The sequence below is a fragment of the Tenrec ecaudatus genome, chromosome 7 (genome assembly GCF_050624435.1).
Source record: "Tenrec ecaudatus isolate mTenEca1 chromosome 7, mTenEca1.hap1, whole genome shotgun sequence".
Taxonomy (NCBI): Eukaryota; Metazoa; Chordata; class Mammalia; order Afrosoricida; family Tenrecidae; genus Tenrec; species Tenrec ecaudatus.
Genome location: NC_134536.1, coordinates 70,972,214 through 70,992,116, shown reverse-complemented (window position 1 = coordinate 70,992,116; position 19,903 = coordinate 70,972,214). Strand labels below are relative to the sequence as shown.

General features: G+C 39.6%; 1 protein-coding gene and 1 pseudogene across 2 annotated transcripts in view; both read left to right on the top strand.

Annotated features, from left to right (window-relative positions):
• The window catches only part of GRIK2 (glutamate ionotropic receptor kainate type subunit 2), a 754,817-nt gene that overhangs the window by 435,111 nt on the left and 299,803 nt on the right, over positions 1–19,903 (top strand). For both annotated transcript variants that reach the window (XM_075554727.1, XM_075554725.1), the window contains exon 10: positions 4,676–4,789. In XM_075554727.1, coding sequence (XP_075410842.1) covers positions 4,676–4,789 — 114 coding nt within the window. The remainder of the gene's footprint in view (positions 1–4,675; positions 4,790–19,903) is intronic.
• Positions 7,008–9,457, top strand: LOC142453083 (mitochondrial import inner membrane translocase subunit Tim17-A pseudogene; annotated as a pseudogene).

Genomic DNA, 19,903 nt, shown 5'->3' with positions numbered 1-19,903 from the left:
AATTGTCTCACGTAAGGCAATGGTCCAATTTCCTGGTCACTGCTCGTTGACTCCTTGAACTTTCTCTGGCCTGCAGAACTGAGGCATTGATTCTGATCTCAATTCTGATTTGTAGCATCCATATAGGACAGAATGGAACTGCCTCTGTGTACCGCAAACACTGGAACTATTTGTAGGAACAGAAAGACTCATCTTTCTCCAATGGCATGACTGGTGGTTTCAAACTGCTCACCTTGTGATTAGGAGCACAATTTGTATCCCATTACATCACCAGGGCTCCAGTCAAGTAGAAGTACACTACAGTTTCCACATGCCTGGGTCAGTTTATTGTCCTGTGGTTGCTTACATATTGCTGTGATGCTGGAAATTATGTTACCAGTGTTTCAAATATCATCAAGATCCTCCAGGGTAAACTGGTTTCAGAGGAGTTTATAGACTAAGAAAGGATTAGGAAAATGAAATAGACTGTGCCATTTTGAAAGATAAGCCACTGAAAAATTTGTAAATAGGAGCAGAAAATTTTCAAGTGTAGTATCAGAAAATGAGTCCCTTAGGTTGGAGGGCACTCAAAATACCAGTGGGGAAGGGCTGCTTCCACGCAGACTTTAACCACCTGGATGGCATGGAGCTCAGAGGACCTTCATTTGTTGATGGGGACTACTTAAAATGAAAATGGACAGAAACATATCATGTGAGGGTATTTTGCAAGACTAACAACTCCTCCATTACAAAGATTGACCTGCTTTGGACATGTTACCAGGGGATACTGTCCCTGGGGGAAAATATGCCCTGCTTGGTAAAGTAGAGGGGGATCCGGAAAGAGGGAGACCTTCAGTGAAACGGATGGACATGTGGCTGCAACAATGATTCAACAAAACAATTATGAGAAGGACGGGATAGAGCCGGACACTGTTTTTGTTCTGTTGTACATTGGCTTCGTATGAATGGGCTCTGACTCAAGGCACCTAATGACAACAATACCAAATGTTTATTCAATTAAAAGAGTGACTATTCACTTCCCCAATATAAAATGTCATGTAATAACAATTCCTTTTCTATGACTGCCATTTCAGTACACTCAAATAGTACTTCAGGGGTTTCTTTTAATACAGATGATGAGTATATGATTTAAGGAATTTTATTACTTGGAATTAAAAATATTTTACTTGTATATTAGGTGAAATTTTAAAGGACATTCAGTTTTATAAACAATAATTCATATACATTTTGTATCAAATCATCTTGTACAACGTTCTCAAATGTACCATCACTCACACTGCATTTTGCCCCTGTATCTTGTTCTTCCTCCTTTCCTAGCGAATCTGAGCTTTGAAGTTGGACATATTCTGCCCTTTTGATCTCACATGGCTTACTTGTATTTATTTGTTTATCACAATGACCAATAAGTCTGGTCTACTTTGTGACTTTGATTTTTGTTCCACAGTTTTTACTCACTCTATCTGGATGCATCCAAAGTAATCCTTCTCAGAGTATGGTAATGTAGCCGGGCACCATCGAGTTCTAGCCTCTGAATTGTGAAGAATATTATTTTCATTTCCCATAGTCCTCTGAACTTGATGTTGTCTGTTGCCACATAAGCATGTGAAATCTGGACAGAGAATAAGGAGGATCAAAGAGAATTAAAATTCACTTGAATGATGGTGCTGACAAAGAAAATTGAAAGTACTGTGGACTACAAAAAAAAAAAACAAACCCACAGAAGTGTTTCAAAAGAAGCATAGCCAGAATGTTCCTTAGTAGCTGTGATGCTGAGTCTTTGTCTCACATACTTTGGACACATAATCGGGAGACACCACTTCCTGTACAAGGGCTTCATACTTGGTAAAGTAGAAGGGCAGCAAAAGAGAGAAAGACCTTGACAAGATGGGCTGACACAGCGACTGCAACAATGGGCTCAAGCACAGCATCAATTGTGACCATGGTGCAGGACTGGGCAGTGGTTAGGGTTGCCTTGAGTCAGAACCGACTTGAGACATCTAACAACAATGGGGAACTGGTTGGTATTGCACTGACTGGTAGAATTATGCATACAATAGACATAGCTACTAAACCAATGTTGGGAAAGAAAGGAAGTAAAAGCTAAAGGAACAAATGTGTGATAGGTATTAATCACAGGCCAGGGCAGTTACTACAAAATCATATCTATAGTTGTGTCTTGTTTAGCTAGCAGAAAGTTTTCTAAAATTTTAAATTTGATATATTTCATCTAGGCCATGGGCACAATACATCAATAACCTAACAAAGAAAACCATACTTCAAATTAAGATCACCATCAACACTGACAGGTACATATCTTCTGTCAACTTGGGAAGGGATGAGCTCTAGCCTGTCAATCAGGTCAAACCCAACAATGTCTCTGTGTGGGAATGGCCTTCTCCTGAAGATTCAGGAAACTCCTATCTTCCTTCCTGGAAATGGAACACACACTCTCTCTGCTTCCTTTTCCTGATGACAAGACTCGTGGAGATACACTGGATGGAACCAGAGCCTTGGAGCTGGAAGAGCCACATGGAGACCCATGCCAGTACTGAGATGCTTCTACGATCACTGGATCTACAAGACTTTCCATTCACTTGCCTGTGATCTTTCTCCATTGGGCATCTTTGCATGCATGTGCTGTGTAAGTCTGAAGAGGAATTAACAGACTGCTATCAGACATATGGGCCAACACCAAATTTATGGACTTGATATGGACCGTGTTGGGATGTTTTCTCAATATAAAATTGCTCTGTTAAATAAACTCTCTCTTACATATATATAAATGTCTCTAAATGTGTTTCTCTAGTCTACCTGGACTGAAACAAACATGCATAGGGGTCATAACTCCAACACAATTTTGGACAGGCATAATTCAATCCATATTTACTTGCTAGAAAAACAATTTGGGGCATCATTAAAAATATGTTACAATTAATAGCCTTTTATTTAGTTAAATTCATTGTTGAAAAATATAGTAGGGTTTGCACCTATAGATAACTATAATAAAGACACCTCTACTTTTCTTATCAATGACAGAAATTAATAAATGCTGAGTCCATTTCTGTGCTTCTTCACCAGTTGTGAGGATGGTGAGAGATTGGGGAGTGCTTTGTTCTCTTGGGGGTGAGGTCGCTGTGAGTCACAACTGATTATGGGATCTAGCAACAGTCACAATGAAGGAAGCTAGTCGTTTAGAGAGGTTATTAGGAAAGCCAGACGAGCTCAAAGGGATCAAAAATGTGGAGATTACGAAATTCAGAGAAAATGAAAGAATGTTGATATTTCATTTTAATAAGGATAAGCTAGTGTGACCATGATCAGCAAACTATTTTCAGAAGAGAAAATAATATCTGCTGTAGTCATGTCACTTCTATGATAGTTCACTATGTATGTAGAGGTTTATTTTTAAATAAAATAATAATTTGTCTTCCCTTTGAAGGAGACAGATTGGCTAATTGAACAGGGAATGATGTCACTGTTCACGATCCCTTCCTTTGACAGCTCTTTGATTCTCTTTTCCTGTAGGCACGGCCATTGTTCCATGACCGCTTAGAAGTGTAGATGTACATAAACAACCCCTTCAACGCATTCGGTAGCATTTTGTCCTCTAGATTCTTGTCTGTGTTATCCCAAAGACTATGTCAAAAGCATGGAAAATGTCCAAAATGCAGAGAATTGACCTAAACTATCAGAGAGTAAAACAGATAGTGCTCTATTTATAAAATAATTTCTTTCCATGGACCACATTGGTTTCTGACCTAAGTTAAATACCTCATTTTTTTAGTGTCCATTATTATTACCATAACCTGCTACGTGGCAATGCTTTAAACAGTATGTTGTAACATTGCACACCTATCAGAAGATATCTGAGAATGATAACGTCAGCAAATTATGCATGCACAGTGGCAAATTAGCCATATACAACAGTATGTATAATTTTCTAGTGATAAGATGTACAACAATCTCCCAAGAGTACAGAGAGTCATAGGTGCAATTCATCACATTCAATTATGCTGTAATTGAGGACTATCTGTAGTTAAATTAGTTACATTAAGATGCTTAGAATAAATGGAGTACAGTTGGGATGCATAAGTCTTTGAATGTGCTGTTAGAGGAGACAGCGCTCCTTTTCTGGGGGTGTTTGAAAGGTGTACATATGTATTTGTAAACCCTCCAGAGGTAATTCTGAGGATAGTTTTGCCCCACGGGGTGTTACGCAGCAGACCAGCCAATGCCTCCTCCAGGTTTCACTCCGTCCGTTCACTATATTATGGCATTTAGCTATATGTCCGTATATTATGGCATGATATCTTTATAACGAGAGAAGGTGATAGATCCATTATAGTGAAAGATATGTGCCATTAATGAGTTTCTAGCCAGCTATCAAGGTATCATCAAATGTGGTTTATCTTGGGGAATGAAAGTCTAAATGGAGAATTAAGCTCGCGTACTGAGTGTGGAAGTGCAGTGGATCATTCGGTTCTTCAATGTCACACTTCACTGGGCACACTTCACAGAGCAGTGAATCGTGCTTGAAACAAGCAGCCTGTCTGTCCTGACTGCAGATCATGCAGCAGAGGAGATTAATAAGTGCTAGGAGCCTTAGCTTTCTCTTGCAGCACTCTCTCTCGGGTGCCTGATGGACAATTTACAAAGTACATATGCTATTTTACAGATTGGGACTTGGGATCCAGCCAGTGGCCTGAACATGACAGAAAGTCAAAAGGGAAAGCCAGCCAACGTCACCGATTCCTTATCCAATCGCTCGCTCATTGTTACCACCATTTTGGTAAGTGCTTGTTGTCCCATTTTTTTTTTTGGATACATGGAGATGTACATTGAAGTGAGTAGAAAAGGACAGAATAATTGGAACAGTAAAAACAGAAGGTAATGCGTTTTACAGTTATTTAGCAGTTACCGTATAACAGATGAGTCGATGTTAATTTAGTCAGTTTGTATTTTGTTATCGTCAGTGATGTAAACTATATTACTGTGAGGGCTGCTTATGTTGATTAATAATATGACTTCATACATTACTGGAAATCTTTACATTTCTACAAAATTAGTTACAATGAAGACGTTTCAATAAAAAATCTGTACATATAGCTGTGTGCATATAGATACTGGTCAGCAGAATGTGAACTTTGATTTTGCTTTCATTTCCTATAAATGTACTTCCGGGGTTATGGCATTTAGTGCTCAAGCATTTCTCATTATAACTATGTCATAACCTTGCTTTAATTAAGTTGTCTCCATCATGCAGGGCCACTTTTATTTTCACTAATCTCCCCAATGGGATCAAGCAGAAAGTGCTTTTTTTAAAAGCCAGAAATATTTTCACCATCAGAAAACTTAAATACATATTGATAAGCTACTGTAGGAATTTTTACCCCTCCTGTATCTATCTCTTATAATTGGATCACATGGCAATATTCACTTATGAAAATTCTGCCATGTGTACTAGGAAATTTTAATCTCATGTTGGGTTATGAGTTCTTATATTGTCAACCTTTACTTTGTGCCTACAGAATAAGCTAGTTAAATGACTTTGTGCCTGCAGACTAAGCTAGTTAAATGCTAGTTTTTATGTCTCCCCTGATAGTAGGAATATGAAGTTAATGTCCAGAACATGCCATCATACACTTTAAGCATTTATTATCATTTCTAAATGTGATTTAGGGTGGCTGTTATGGATTGAATTGTATCTCCTCAAAATATGTGCTGTAAATCCTAACTTGTATGCCAGTCATTAAAACTTTTTATGGGAATGGGTTTTCTTTGTCATGTGTCAGAGCTAGACAGAGTTTGCATAGGGACTATCCTGTCGATCTCTTATGAAATATAAAGATATTTAAATATAAGTTAGCAAGCAGAGATGTCAAGCCACATGAAGATTGTCCAGGAGGAGAAGTTCTAAGGGGCGGAGAGTCAATAGTGAGAAGAAACCTTTTTCCTCTAGACAGCACTTTATGTTTAGACTTCTAGCTTCCTAAAATTGTAAGTAAGTAAATTTCTATCATTAAAGTCACACACTTGCAGTCTTTCTGTTATGGCAGCACCAATAGCTAAGACTAAATTTGCTACCCAAAGTAGGATACAATTTGAGAGGGCTGCTCAAACAGATGCCCCTAACGTAAACATCATTTTTGGAACTGGGTAATGGATAGAGGCTGGCAGAGTTTTAAGGTGCCTACTAATAAAAGTAGTTCCACTCTGTCCTGTAGGATCTCCATGACTTGGAAGTAATGATGGCAGTGAGTTTTAAAATAGGAAAATCTTAGGTTACCTTGAAGAGACAATTGGTAGAATTGTGGATATCAAGGGATTTTGGCGAAGGGCCAGAAGGATGTGAGCCCAGCACAGAGAATGCACACGGCGCAGCTTAGCATAGTGCTAGAGATGTGCATGTGAAATACGCCACTGCTGAATTTTTAAAAGAAAATGCTGACTATCTGATTGGTGGGAATGTGATGCTTTTTTTGCAGTAGCAAATACTGTGTTTGAATTAGGTTCAAATGTTTGATGTACCGTAGAAAGTATAAGTGATAACTTGGATATTGGGCTGATGAGATTTCTAAGAAATGTGTGAAAGGGGCTGTGAGGTTTCTCCTTGCTGTGTATGGGAAAATGTGAGTGAAAAGAGATGGAATTAAAAAGAAAAGCCTCAATTTTGCCAAATAAAAGTAAGACAAAGATTTGGATATTTCAAAGATGTGGTCCTGTGATCTTTCTGTAAGTTTTTAAGGTTTTGAATGATTAAGCCTGTGACTGATGGAGCTAACCAAGCACAGCAGCAGAAAGCCCACCATTGTAGACGAAAGGGGTCAGATAAAGAGGGAGAAGAAAGTCTGCTAGCTACCTCTTGGAATCAATTCTACAGACAGGAAATATGTCAAAGGAACTACCTTGTTGTCCTCCTTGAAAAGAAGAGAGCTATCCTGGGAGCTTCTTGGAGACCAGGAGAATGGTTGGAAGCACAGAAAGACAGGCTTTCTTAATTTCAAAGAATGGGTTGTGGTCTGCTGGACTTCAAACAGTGGATCCACAGTGTCTTATGTTTCAATAAATCAAACGTTCCTGGTGCGCTGCTGTCACTAAGGTGCGCCAAAGGTAGTGCACCACCACCTAAAACTGAGGGGAAGAAGCAGACATGCCGAGAGGGACTTCTTGGTCCTAGAAGGTGGAAAGCCACTGAGATGAACTAAGATAATGTGTTCGCCCAAAGGCAAAGGGACAAGGTAGTCATCTTACTGCATCTGGTAGGCCGAACTGAAGCTCGGGCTGAGGGACCTGCCCCACAAATGTAGAGGGTGTGATCAGCACTCAGCTAGGGAGGGCAAGGGTCATTGCTCAGAGTGTCCCAGCTACTGACCCATCTTTAGAAGCGTTGAGAACTAATGTTGTGCTATTAGGCTGGGTTTTGCAAGTGCTGGGTACCTACTCTCTTCATTCCTTCCACTCTCTCCTATTCATAATGGACATGCTTACCGTGCCGCTGACTCGGTTCAGACTCACGGTGACCCTGTGCACAGTAGACCAGAAAACTTCGGCACAATCCTCAAAATGCAGCCACTGTGTCAATTCATCTTGTGAGGGGTCTTCATTTTCACTTCCCCTCTACATTACCCAGCGTGATGCCCTTCTCCCCAACAGAGTTGGTCTCTTCTAATAGCATGGCACCAGGCACGTGAGGGAAACTTTCGCCATCTTGCCTCTAAGGTGCACACTGGCTGTACTTCTCCCGAGAGACAATTGTTTGTTCTTTATTAAAGTCCCTAATAGTTTCTGCATTCTTCACCAGCACCATAATTAATATACAACAATTCTTCCGTCTTCCTTATTCAATGCCCAAATTTCATATGCCTATTAGGCAATTGAAAATACCATGGCTTGGGTCAGGTGCAGCTTAGTTCCCAGAATGATCTCCTTGCTTTTTCAACCCTGTAAAGTGGTCCTGTGATTGTTTGATTTTTTTCACTGCTGCTTCCATGAGTGTTCATTGTGATTCCAGGCAAGATGAAATCCTTGACAACTTCAATCTTCTCTGTTATCATGATGTTAGCTATTGGTCCAGTGTGAGGATTTTGTTTTTCTTCACATGCCAATACAGTTCTTTGAAAAATAGATCATTATTAATCTGGATTTCATAAGTTCGCTATGAAGCAGCCCTTTGACCCAAGATGGCATTCATCTGAAATCTTACTCATGTCTTCATTGAAATGATTTTAAAACATGAGATTTTTGGATTTGGTGTTGATTTGAGACGTTTGAGATGATTTATGAGACGGTGTTTTACATTTAGCAAGTACATGCATTTAGGAGAACCAGGAGGTGCAATTTTATGGATGAAGTTGTACATACTGATAGCATATATTGTAAATCCTAACCTCTGTGTTTGCATTTAAAAGGCCCTGGTGTGGTTGGGTAAGTAAGTGTTGGTCGCCTAACTGCAAGGCAACCAGTTCAAATAGCCCAGGCACTCTGTGGGAAAAGGTGAAGCTATTTGGCCCTGTAAAGGTTGATAGCCTGGAAAATGCTATAGGGTCTCTGTGAGTCCGAATTGACTCCATGACAGTGAGGTTTCTGTGTTTGTGTTATAATCCCATTTGGGAATGGATTATCCTTGTTGTGTCAATGAAGCATCATGTCGGCTGTAACTTGAGTCCATTTCTTTTGAAACACAAAGAGATTAAATGTAACCAATCAAGCATAGACCCGGAAGAGATGCCAAGCCAGGTAAAATGTGCCCAGGAGCAGAAGCGCTGTAGACGTTCCTGCATCATCAGCACACAGAGAAAGCCGGTGCCCTGAATTCTCATTTCTAGCCTCCTAGACTGGGCACACAAAGTTGTTTGTTAAGACCACCCACTTTAGGTGCTGCTGCTACAGCAGTACCAGATGAGGCAGTGTCAAATCAAGGCAGGATGAGTGAACATTCTGGTGTTTTCAGTCACAAGAGAAGTCAGATCTCGGAGTCAAGATGGAGCTTATACAGACCCTTGTCCTTGGTGAACTGTGGATGCCTGCAGTGGGGCCTTGACGATGGGCACCATGGATGGCGGTGTCTTTTGAGCAATGCAAGGTTTTCCAGACTCTTCGGTGGCAGTCAACCACGGCCTCTGAGGGAGTTTGATAGTGATTAAAACCAGGGGAAGAAGCTTTTTAGTTTGGGGAGGTATGTTTTCCATGATTAACTATAGTTTGGCTCAAGGCAGAGGCAAAGAAGACCCCAGGGAGTCCTTCACAAGTGGTTCCCTAATAGTTGCCAGGCTGGGAGGAAGAAATGGGCCAGTGGCCATAGTTGGATCAGCTGCAGTAGGTGAGCGCCTCCTGACCTTTACTGAAGGGACTCGATGAGCTTTGGCTCTGCCCATTTCTGCAGTGGCCCTCAGTTGGCTGAAGCCCCTCCCACTTGCCTTCGACCCTGTCACCAGCCTCAATTTTTGGATACTGTTGACAATGTCAGTAGAATTAGTACACAGGATTTAACAGAATGATTTTGGAAGATGAAGTTGCCGTCTGTTTTAAAACAGCTATGGCTGAATAGGCTAAGAGAAGAGTTTTAGCACTTTGTTTTTTTCCTATTTAAAGCAATGTAGGGGGGAGTATTAAATGATAAAACGCATTTATTGATTCACACTTGCATTGCATCTGTGATAAAAATAAATGCCTGATAGCATCAAAAGAAAAATATAGAAGTGCTTAGAAGATGAAGGACCAAAGGACAAATACCTGTGAAACATAATAATGATCATTTCCTTGGAGACTTGTCTGTCTGGTTTTGTGTGTTTTGTTATTCAAACAGTAAAAAAGAACTCCTGAAACTTGCTCATTCTTTCTTTCTTTTTAATTTCTTTAAAGAGAGATGTCAGAGCTGTAGGCTTGTCAAACCAAAACAGCTTGGGTTAAAGACTTGATCAGAGAGGCAAAGCTGGTTTGGCAATGAAGGAAGTTCATGGAGTTTTCTAATCACTCTTTTCCCAAGAACTTCAGGGGATTCCGACTCTCGGTCCGTCAGACCAAACCTGGCACGCTGCCTCTCTCTCTCTCCCACACACACTCTCTCCCACACACACTCCACACACACACACACACACTCTCTCTCTCACACACACACACACACTCTCTCTCTCACACACACACATTCACACACACACACACACTCCACACACACACACACACTCTCTCTCTCTCTCTCTCACACACACACACACACACACTCTCTCTCTCTCTCTCTCTCACACACACACACACACACACACACACACACACACACACACACACACACACTGCATGGTTATTTTAAAGGTCAGCATCAAAATTGACTTAATGTCAGTAAGTTTAGTTTGTTTTGCAAGGTCCATACCACATCCACTTCTTGGTCTCTTTGACTGCCGTGTCCTGTTTCTTCCTCTTAGGCCTTGGTGACCATCTCACCCTGCTAAAACTCCCTCATAATGCTTTTTCACTAAAAAGTTTCATTTGACATACTCTTTTTTCCTGCTCAAAATATCGAGTGAATCCCCACCCATGTGCAAGGCCTTTTGCAAACATGTCCCGCCCCACCTTGACATAACAGGTTCTATGCTGCGCTGCTAACGAGCACGTCAGCAGTCTGGCATCATCAGTCCTTTTGAGGGATAAAGAGGAGACTTTTCTCCTCCTGTACAGATTTACTGTCTCAGAAACCCACAGAAGCAGTTCTGGCCTGCCCTTTAGGGTCACCACTATACCTTGGAATTGACCCAATGGCAGTATATGATAACTTTTCCAAAGCTTTCTTTTTCTATTGAACTTGGCTGGCTAGCTAACCCAGTGCTGTGATTCCACTTATCCTATTCATGTTGTCTTCAATCTAATTCTCCACATTTCTTAAAATATATAATCCTTGATTTTAAATAAACATTATATTAGTATTATGTCATGTGTGTAATATTTCTCCATATATCACTGAATATTCCTTAGAGGAACTGGCATCTGACACCCCTTATGTTTTCCATCATCTGTTCCTCATACAGAGTGATGGGAAGAAGTCACCTGTAACCCTTAGCAAGTAGATCTCTACACTCCCATCTATGCGCTGCCTGATCCAGCCAAATTCCCAAATTCATTACCAATTACTTGACTCCAAATCATTGCTTTCTCTTTCTTTATATCCCTCTGTGAAAATATTATACGGCCTGCAAGATTGTTTATCAAAGGCTGGTCATCCGACGAAACTCTCTGATCTATTAAGTTGTGTGTGGCTGAGGATATGTTCTGTACGTGTATATGCATGTGTCTATACATCATGTCTCCTAGCACTCTGTCCTTTGGGATAGTACTTTTATCATGATGCTGTTTTTAAGAAAACATGTATGTCTGCGTCCTTCCTTCACATGAAGCTCTACAACGCCCATGGTTGCTTTTTGTTTCCTTTTCCTTTTATTTCTTAATGTCACCCGAAAGTGCTTTGGGCCTAGGAAGCTCTCAATAAATATTTGTCAAATTAAGTTAAATAAATGGAATTTTATTAAATGGAAAATTAAAGGAAGTAAGAAACCATTAAATGTCTATCCTTAAATATTTTTCAACTGTGCAAGTTATTACAATCATCTAGCCCAAATAAAGCAGGTTATCAAGACTACCCATAAAAGTGCTCAGTTTTGCTTCATTACTCATGTTTTATTTTATGACACAGCACACATTTTTCTACAGCATAAGTAAATGATATTTCATGTTAGCTTCCTATGGAGCCAAACATGAAGCTTTTAAAAGTAGTGACTCCAAACATAGCTCATATTTCTCTTGAAACATGACTGAGTGCTAATTCTCAAGTCAGTGATCCATACAACTAAGATCAAAATTCAACTGCTGGCTATGACTGGATTTACAGTTCAGCGTATCTCCAAAAGCTCACTGTCATCGAGTCGATGATGACTCATAGTGACCTTCTAGAGCTGCCTGTGTGGGTTTCCAAGGCTTTCAATCTCTACGGGGCCAGAACACCTCATCTTTCGTCCACAGGGTAGCGGACCAGGTCTACATTACTGGCTTATGTCAGATGCCTACGCCACTGCTCCATCAGGGCTTCTGTTTTAGCAACTAGGTTATTCATGCTTTAGAGGAGTGTATTGTTTTCCTACTAAAAGATATTAAGAATAAATTAAGTAATTTGTTTTTAGTATAATTTTTAAAATTATTTTTCAGAACTGTAAACACAAAGTTACTAGTAATCAAGGAAAGGACATAGTTGAAGAGATTTACTGTACCTATGCAACCCTTTCATTTGATTTATTATTATTTATATTATTTGATTTTCATTATTTAATATATATTTTAAGGATATAATATTTGCTTGATTTACTAGGGGGAACCCCCCAAAATTAAACAAAACAAAAACCAGAAAGCTCTGCTGGATAGAGCTTACATAGTACGATGTTTCCCACTAGATGAGCATTGAGCAACTAGCTCTTGGTACATCCAGTGGCATACCCTGAGAAGGTTCTCACTGGTCACAGTGAATTTTTTCATAGAAGAAGTTCCGCTGAAACCTCCTATTTTGTAATGCCAATTTAAGAGAACAGTGCGTGGCTGTGAAATTTTGTTTCCTGCTCAGGAAAAAGTGCTGCAAAAACTGTTGTCATGTTAAACACAGCTTTACAGCACTAGGGGAAAAACTCAAATATACGAATGGTTTTCTCATTTCAAAAAAGGTGAAATGTCAATTGATGACAAACCTCATTCTGTACATCTGTCCACTTCCCAAAGAGACAAAAATGTCAACTTGTAGTGCATTTGGAGCTCATTCCATCAGGTCAGACTGTTAATCAAGCTTTCTATTTAGAGGTTCTGAGAAGATTGCATAAAGCATGTGACAAAAAAGGCCTGATTTGTGGCAGATGGAAGACAGTTTTTCCCACCACGACAATGCACTTGCTCATGCAGCCATCTCAGCACAGCAATTTTTGACAAGAAAACAGCATGCCTCTCTTGCGCATGTACCTTATTCACCTGACCTCGCTCCATGCACATTCTTTTTGTTTCGGGAATGAAGAAGGACATGAAAGGACAGTGATTTGATGACTTAGAAGAGATTAAGGAAACCATGAGGGAAGTGCTGACAGCCATCAAAACAGATGAGTTTGAAAAAATATTTCTGAGACAGGAATCACAGATTTGACACAAGTATTAAGTGTAATGGATAGCATTTTTAAAGTGATAAGGTAGTTTTTAAAAAATATTTAAAATCATATCTTTGGAAAAAAATCTGTTTTGGAGGTACCCCCTTGTATGTTACAGTTGTTCTCTGGTAAAATTGCAGAGGAGATTCTGCTGGGTTGTAAATATCACCTCTCCCAATATTGTTATGTGAAGGAAACAGAAAAAAGTTCACTTATACTTCTTAGGCAAACTATTTATTATGTATCTTGAAACACCAATGAAAAGCTGTGGACTTCAACATTAACACTGGATTATCAAAATGCTATCTATTTCTAATTCATTAACTGTGGTATCTAAATTAATATTGTATCATGATGAAATACCAGATATTATGCTAAAATTATCTTTGATGAACAGATTAGACATGTTGCCGGCTCTTGTGGTGTAGACAAAACACAACTTGTGATAAAAACCAAAGAAACAAACAAACCCGTTGGTGTGGATTTAATTCCAACTCATAGGGTATTCACAGAAAGAAAGATGATGATGCTTGTTTTCACAGGATGGTCCCAAGTTAGACTGGGATCAAGAGCGGATGAATGGTCAGGTAGGCTTTATTGTGGAAAAATTATTCAGCTGAGACCTGAAGTTTATTAACGAAGAAGTAACCAAGGTGTCAAAACCCAAACCAGCCCGCTGCTATCCGTTTTATTCTGACTCCTAGTGATGCTATAGGACTGGGTAGAAATGCCCCATACAGTGTCCAGGGCTGACACCTTTTCGGAAGGACACTACCATATCTGTCACCCATGGAGCCACAGGTGGATTCAACCAGCAACCGTGCAGCTCGTAGCTGGAGCCACCGTGCCTTTAGGACTCCTATAGCAGGGTAAACGAGGAGGGAAATGCTTTTCTTAGCCGAGAGAAACACACATGAAAGTGCCCAAATGGGAAATAGCTGGAAAGATTTGCAAAATTCCAAGAAGATCCTGATAGTTGAGGTGGATACATTGGTTAGAATCTCATAGATTTCTTCTTTATGACTTGTTTTATTCAGAATAAATTGTAACAGACATCCATTGCTCGTTTACTATAATACAGTCACTACTCTGAGCAATACCTATTGATTTTACTCAATTGCTTCATAGTAATATTTTAAGTAGATCATTATTAATGCTATTTTACAAGTAAAAACAAAACAAACAAAAAACATTGAACAGACTGCTTAAGTTGTGGTCACGCAACAAGAAAGTAGAAAGCTTGGTTTCAAAAGAGTTGTTTTTTTAAACCAATTTGGACACCAAATTCTATAAAATGTTTCCTCTACTGATTAACTATAACTGGGTCCAGAAATGAAATATTGAAATCAAAATAGAATATTGATTAAGAACTGTTCAGCTAAAACCAGGCTTTTCATCTGCAAATCCGACATATGCTAGAATGCTGTGATACACTCTGCAGTGGGGTCCAAACTTGTGGGTGCTCCCCTTTACAGAGGCCAGCCATTCATCAACTTTCCTTCAGACGACTTGTGCCTATATTCCTCTCCTTTCTGAATTGAGCACTAAACTCATCAAAATATATTTAGCAACTTCATGACCTATGGGACATATATCACCTACCGATATTTTTAGCGTCAGGTTGCTCAGGACTCTTATATGCAACCTCTTTATCGTTGGTGCTACTACCTGGATGGGACTTGCTTAGCTGTGTGAAATTGAAACAACATCCATCAATCCTACCAGGATCTACTTGAAACATAGTGTCTTCCACAAAATCTGTATTACCTCAAAAAGTTGCCCTTGATTTCAGCATGCCTTTTATTACCAAAAATGCATGCTAAAAACAAAACCAAACAAAGAATCAGAAAATAATTTCATTACGAATCAGTTATTTTTCTGAACTAAGGCATTGAATCCATAATCTCAAAATGTGTGGATTTCTGTCTGCAGGCCTGCACCTAAAGCTTAGACTTACTAATTCCTTTTCCTTTGTTTTGTAATTCCCTGTTCTGGTTTTTAAAGTTAGAATTCAACTGCTTTTTAATGAATCTTTTCATTGTATATCTTTTATTGTTTATCATTATTAACTATTCTTTAAATACCAAATTTTATAATTATGTTTCCATTTATGATTGCTTCATTTATTATTTAGACATAAATTCTTATTGACAAAAAATGATATAAATATTAATTCTGAGAGACCTGGAAAGAGCTGTAAAAGAATAAGTGTTCTGTATGCTTAGTTCATAACTCCGCCCTGCTTTTGTTACTGCTCGGCCTCTACCAGCGAGGGCCTTATCAGGTTCAGATGTTTATATAAGTTCAAATGTGGGATGGCAATTTTAAAGTTGAGTCTTCCCGCTGAGCTTCCCCTGTATAATAATTGATTTTTATCCATCAAAAGGTTAAGAACATTTAAATGCCAATGTACATGTTTTTCCCTTGATGACTAGTAGTACTTTAGTGAAAATAGTTTATTATGCATTTAGTTATTTTTCTGAAAGACATTTGCTCTCAAGATTTTTTTTTATTTCTTTCCCTCAGTTGCCTTTTTAATTTAACAAATGTGGGACAGCACCTGCAATGTGGTCTTTTTTTATTTTTTATCGCCAGCACTCTGAGAAGGTCGTCTATTCCAAATTCTCTCTGGTTCACTTGCTTAGGCTTGTAAAGCTTTATTGCACAGCCCACAGATACAGAGGGCTTATCTGGGAGCAAGCTCCGAAGGACAATGGAGAGGTTCACTGTACAGAAGAGAGAGGTGACCGGATCATCCCCTACACAGTCCTGTAACTTCTCCTATAGTATCAACAAAAGCAGATTTCCAGGACTTCAAATCAGCTGCTGCAAACAGTGGCCTCTCTGATCCTTCCCTTCCCATTGTCCCGGGAGAACTGCCGAGCACAACGTCTCTCTTAGAGGGCTGTATGGTCTTTGAGCGTGAAAACCCAGACAGTGTGCTTCATTTAAAAAGAAAAGGTTTCCAATTCATAGCAACTCCCACATCATTTCTGAGCATTTTGAAACATCTGTTTGTGGAGACAACAAGATCACAATAAAATAAGGGAGTTATAGAAGGAATGTTGGAGTTATGGTGGGGCAGTTGTTAAGACCAAAGAGTCAGTGGTTCAAAACCAGCAGCCAATCCATGAGAGAAAGATGTAGCAGGCAGCATCCAGAATGATTTACAGTTTGTGAAATCTTATGGGACAGGTCTGCTCTCTAATATCACTGTGTCTGAATCAAGTAGACTGCAGTGGGGCTGGGTTTGAGGGTTTATAGTAGATATGAAAAGCAACTAATCTTTAAATGTTAAAACTGAATGAGAATGTCATATAACCTTAAGTTTCCATCCGCCCCATTCTCATAAGGATCCTGGTTCAAAAACAGCCAAACTTCCATTACTTCAGGGATTATACTGGCTCTATATTCCTCCCTTTTGATGTGCTCCCAGAGATCAATTTAGTCAATTACATATAATATTATATATAGTTTTGCTACAATCTTATATTCTTATATACATTCAACCATGTAAATAAATATAATACTATGTGTGTGGTATTATATAAATAGAAAGCTATGAGTTTTTATGTGAAATTAGGCATTATTATCAAAAGCCTAGGGGCCTCAATCTTTAAAGCTTTGTAAATGTATAAGCCATCTAACACACACACACACAGTCTCCTTCATCTTCTTTTGTAAGTCTACCTTAAAGTAAATTTTATAAATATTCTTAAACATCTTTTTTTAATATATGAATCATTTTATTGGGGCTCATACAACTCTTATCACAATCCATACATACATCAATTGAGTAAAGCACCCTTATACATTCGTTGCCCTCATCATTCTCAAAATTCGCCTTCCACTTGGGTTCCTGGAGTCAGCTCGTTTTTTTTTTGCCCTCCCCGCTTTCCCCCTCCCTTATGAACCCTTAATACCTAATAAATTATTACTCTATCCTTTCTTACACTGCCCGGCATCTACCCTCACCCACTTTCCTGTTGTCCATCCCCCAGAGAGGAGGTTACATGTAGATCCCCAAGATCAGTTCCCCCTTTCTATACCCCCTTCCTTTCTGGTGTCACCACTCTCACTGCTGGTCCCGAGGGGTCCATCTGTCCTAGATTCCCTGTGTTTCCAGATCCCTACTGTACCACTGTGTATCCTCTGGTCTAACTAGGTCCTTAAGGTAGAATTGGGATCAAGATAATTGGGAGGGAGGAAGCATTCAAGAACTAGAGGAAGGTTTTGAGTTTCATTGTTGCTACACTGAACCCTGAGTGACTCATCTTCTCCCCAATACCTCTCTGCAATGGATGTACAGCTGTCTACAGATGGGCATTGGGTCCCCATCACACACTCCCTCATTCATGATGATATGACTTTCCCCCCACCTTTGTTGCTTGAAACCTGGTCCCATTGGCCCTTTATGATCACACATGTTGGTGTGCTGCTTCCATGTAGGCTTTGTTGCTTCTGGGCTAGATGGCTGCTTGTTTACTTTCAAGCCTTTAAGTCCCCAGACCCTTTATCTCTCAATAGCTGGGCACCATCAGCCTTCTTCACCATACTTTCTTATGCATACATTCATCTTCAGCATTTATGTGGGGAAGGTGATCATACAATGATGGTCTTTGTTCTTTGGTGTCTACTACCTGATCCCTTCAACACCTCGTGTTCACTTAGGCTTGTGTGCTTCTTCTCTGTGAGCTTTGTTGGTTCTGAGCTAGATGGCCACTTGTTTGCCTTCAAGCCTTTAAGACTCAGATGCTATATCTTTTTGGTAGCCGGGCACCATCAGCTTTCTTCACCACGTTTGCTTATGCACATGTCTGTCTTCAGTGATCATGTCGGGAAGGTGGGCATCATGAAATGACCTTTTAACTGAGCAAGGTGCTATTGTAGTGAGGGAGTATGCACAAGGAGGCCCAATGTCCACCTGCTACCCTACTACGGAACCTATAAATATATGTACCTAGGTCTATTTCCCCCATAATCATAAATATATTTACACATGGACATGTCTGTATTTAGGCTTCTATGTATGCCCTTTTCCTCCTACTCCTTTCCTCTATTTCCTTATGCTTTTCTCCTGTCCCACTACCATGTTCAGCTTCATTCTATTTTCAGTAATTCCTCTCAGTTACCTTGCCCTTGATTACTCCCTACCAGTCCTCCCATCCCTTCCCTCCACTGGTTTGAACCACTCATTTTTCCCTTGTCCCTGTGTTGGCCAACACCTCCTCCCTTCCCTTACGTCCCACACTCTCATGTCCCTCCAGGACCGTTGGTCCCGTTATTTTCTTCTCACATTGTTTGTCTAGTCTCTTTTCTAGGTGGACCTGCAGATATAGTAAGTTTTCTTTTTAGGGGAGTGTAGTACACACGGGGGAGAAATCGAAGCATAATAGAGTTGCACAGCCACTCACCAGCACAGTAACAGTATCTCAGCGAGCACCCCCCACCCGAGGGGTCCCCCAATCTTCTCTGTTTTGCTTCCATCCCCTGTCACTCCCTGGTCCCCTCTCACCTGCTTCACCATAGCCTTCAACGTTCACTTCTTCTCATGTGAAAACAATTTTTCTTCTTTTGTAAAACTGTTGTAATGGTGGTGGTCATGCAGTATTGATTTTTATGAGATTTTAATTTTACCGTGCACAGTGTCTTCCAAATTGGTCATGAGGTGTTTCACAATGTATTTGTCTTTTAGGCTTAAGTGTTTATTTATCCATTCCTCCACCGATGGGCTTTTGGTTTGTGTCTCTCTCTTTATTTTTTTTTGGCTATTGTTTAAAGCACTGTGACAAACATGGTGTGCATATATTTTTCTTGTTTTGTTCTTTATTCTTTGTGACGTATACCAATTAGAGAGATTTTAGGTTTCTTCACGTGAGTTGGAGGTTGTGCCATAGTGAGCTGCAGGAGGCCGTCCCAGGCTGCAACCCCATCAGTGGTAGGTGAGGGCTCCGATCTCCCCGCCTCATCTTCAGAATTTATTTTATTATTATTATTTTTAATTTTGATGTCAGCTTCGATGTGAGGTGGTACCTCGGTATTGTTTTAATTTGTATTTCTTTAATAGCGAATGAGTGTGAGCATTTATTCATATGCGTGTTGACTCTCTGGATGTCATATTTAGTGAATTGTTTACTCATATATTCTGCCCATTTGGGGGATAGTGGTATTTGTTATTTTTCCTATTAAACCATTGCAATTTTCTATGGATTTTTGAAATTAGTCCTTTATCTAATATAGCACTGATGATCTCCACCCCACCCTATCCTAACCTATGGGCTCTCTTTTTAATTAAAAAAAAATCATACTATGTTTATTTCCGTTTCATTCTCAATCATATTAGACTACTTTCCTAAGACCATTTTACTGTGAACAATATAAAATATAATATAGAACACAGAGTAGCAAAATCAGAGTTCTCAGTCCAGCATAACTAGGAACTAGAAAACTGCAAGAAATGCAATCTTTTGCTTCAACTTCCTACTTTTAAGACATGCTCCTAGTAGCATATACATGTATGTGATCAAAATTTCAGTTATTACCATGGACCTCATTTCTGAGACTCATGTACATTGCAAACGATTCTTGGAGAAACATAAACCCCAATATGCAGCATCATGAAACTCGGTGTCTCAGTTCTATCCAATTCTTTGCTTGTGGTTCATGCTTCTTTCTCTTTAGGACAGATATCTGTATTCTAGATATATGTCACCTTAAACTCTAATTCACAATTCAGATAT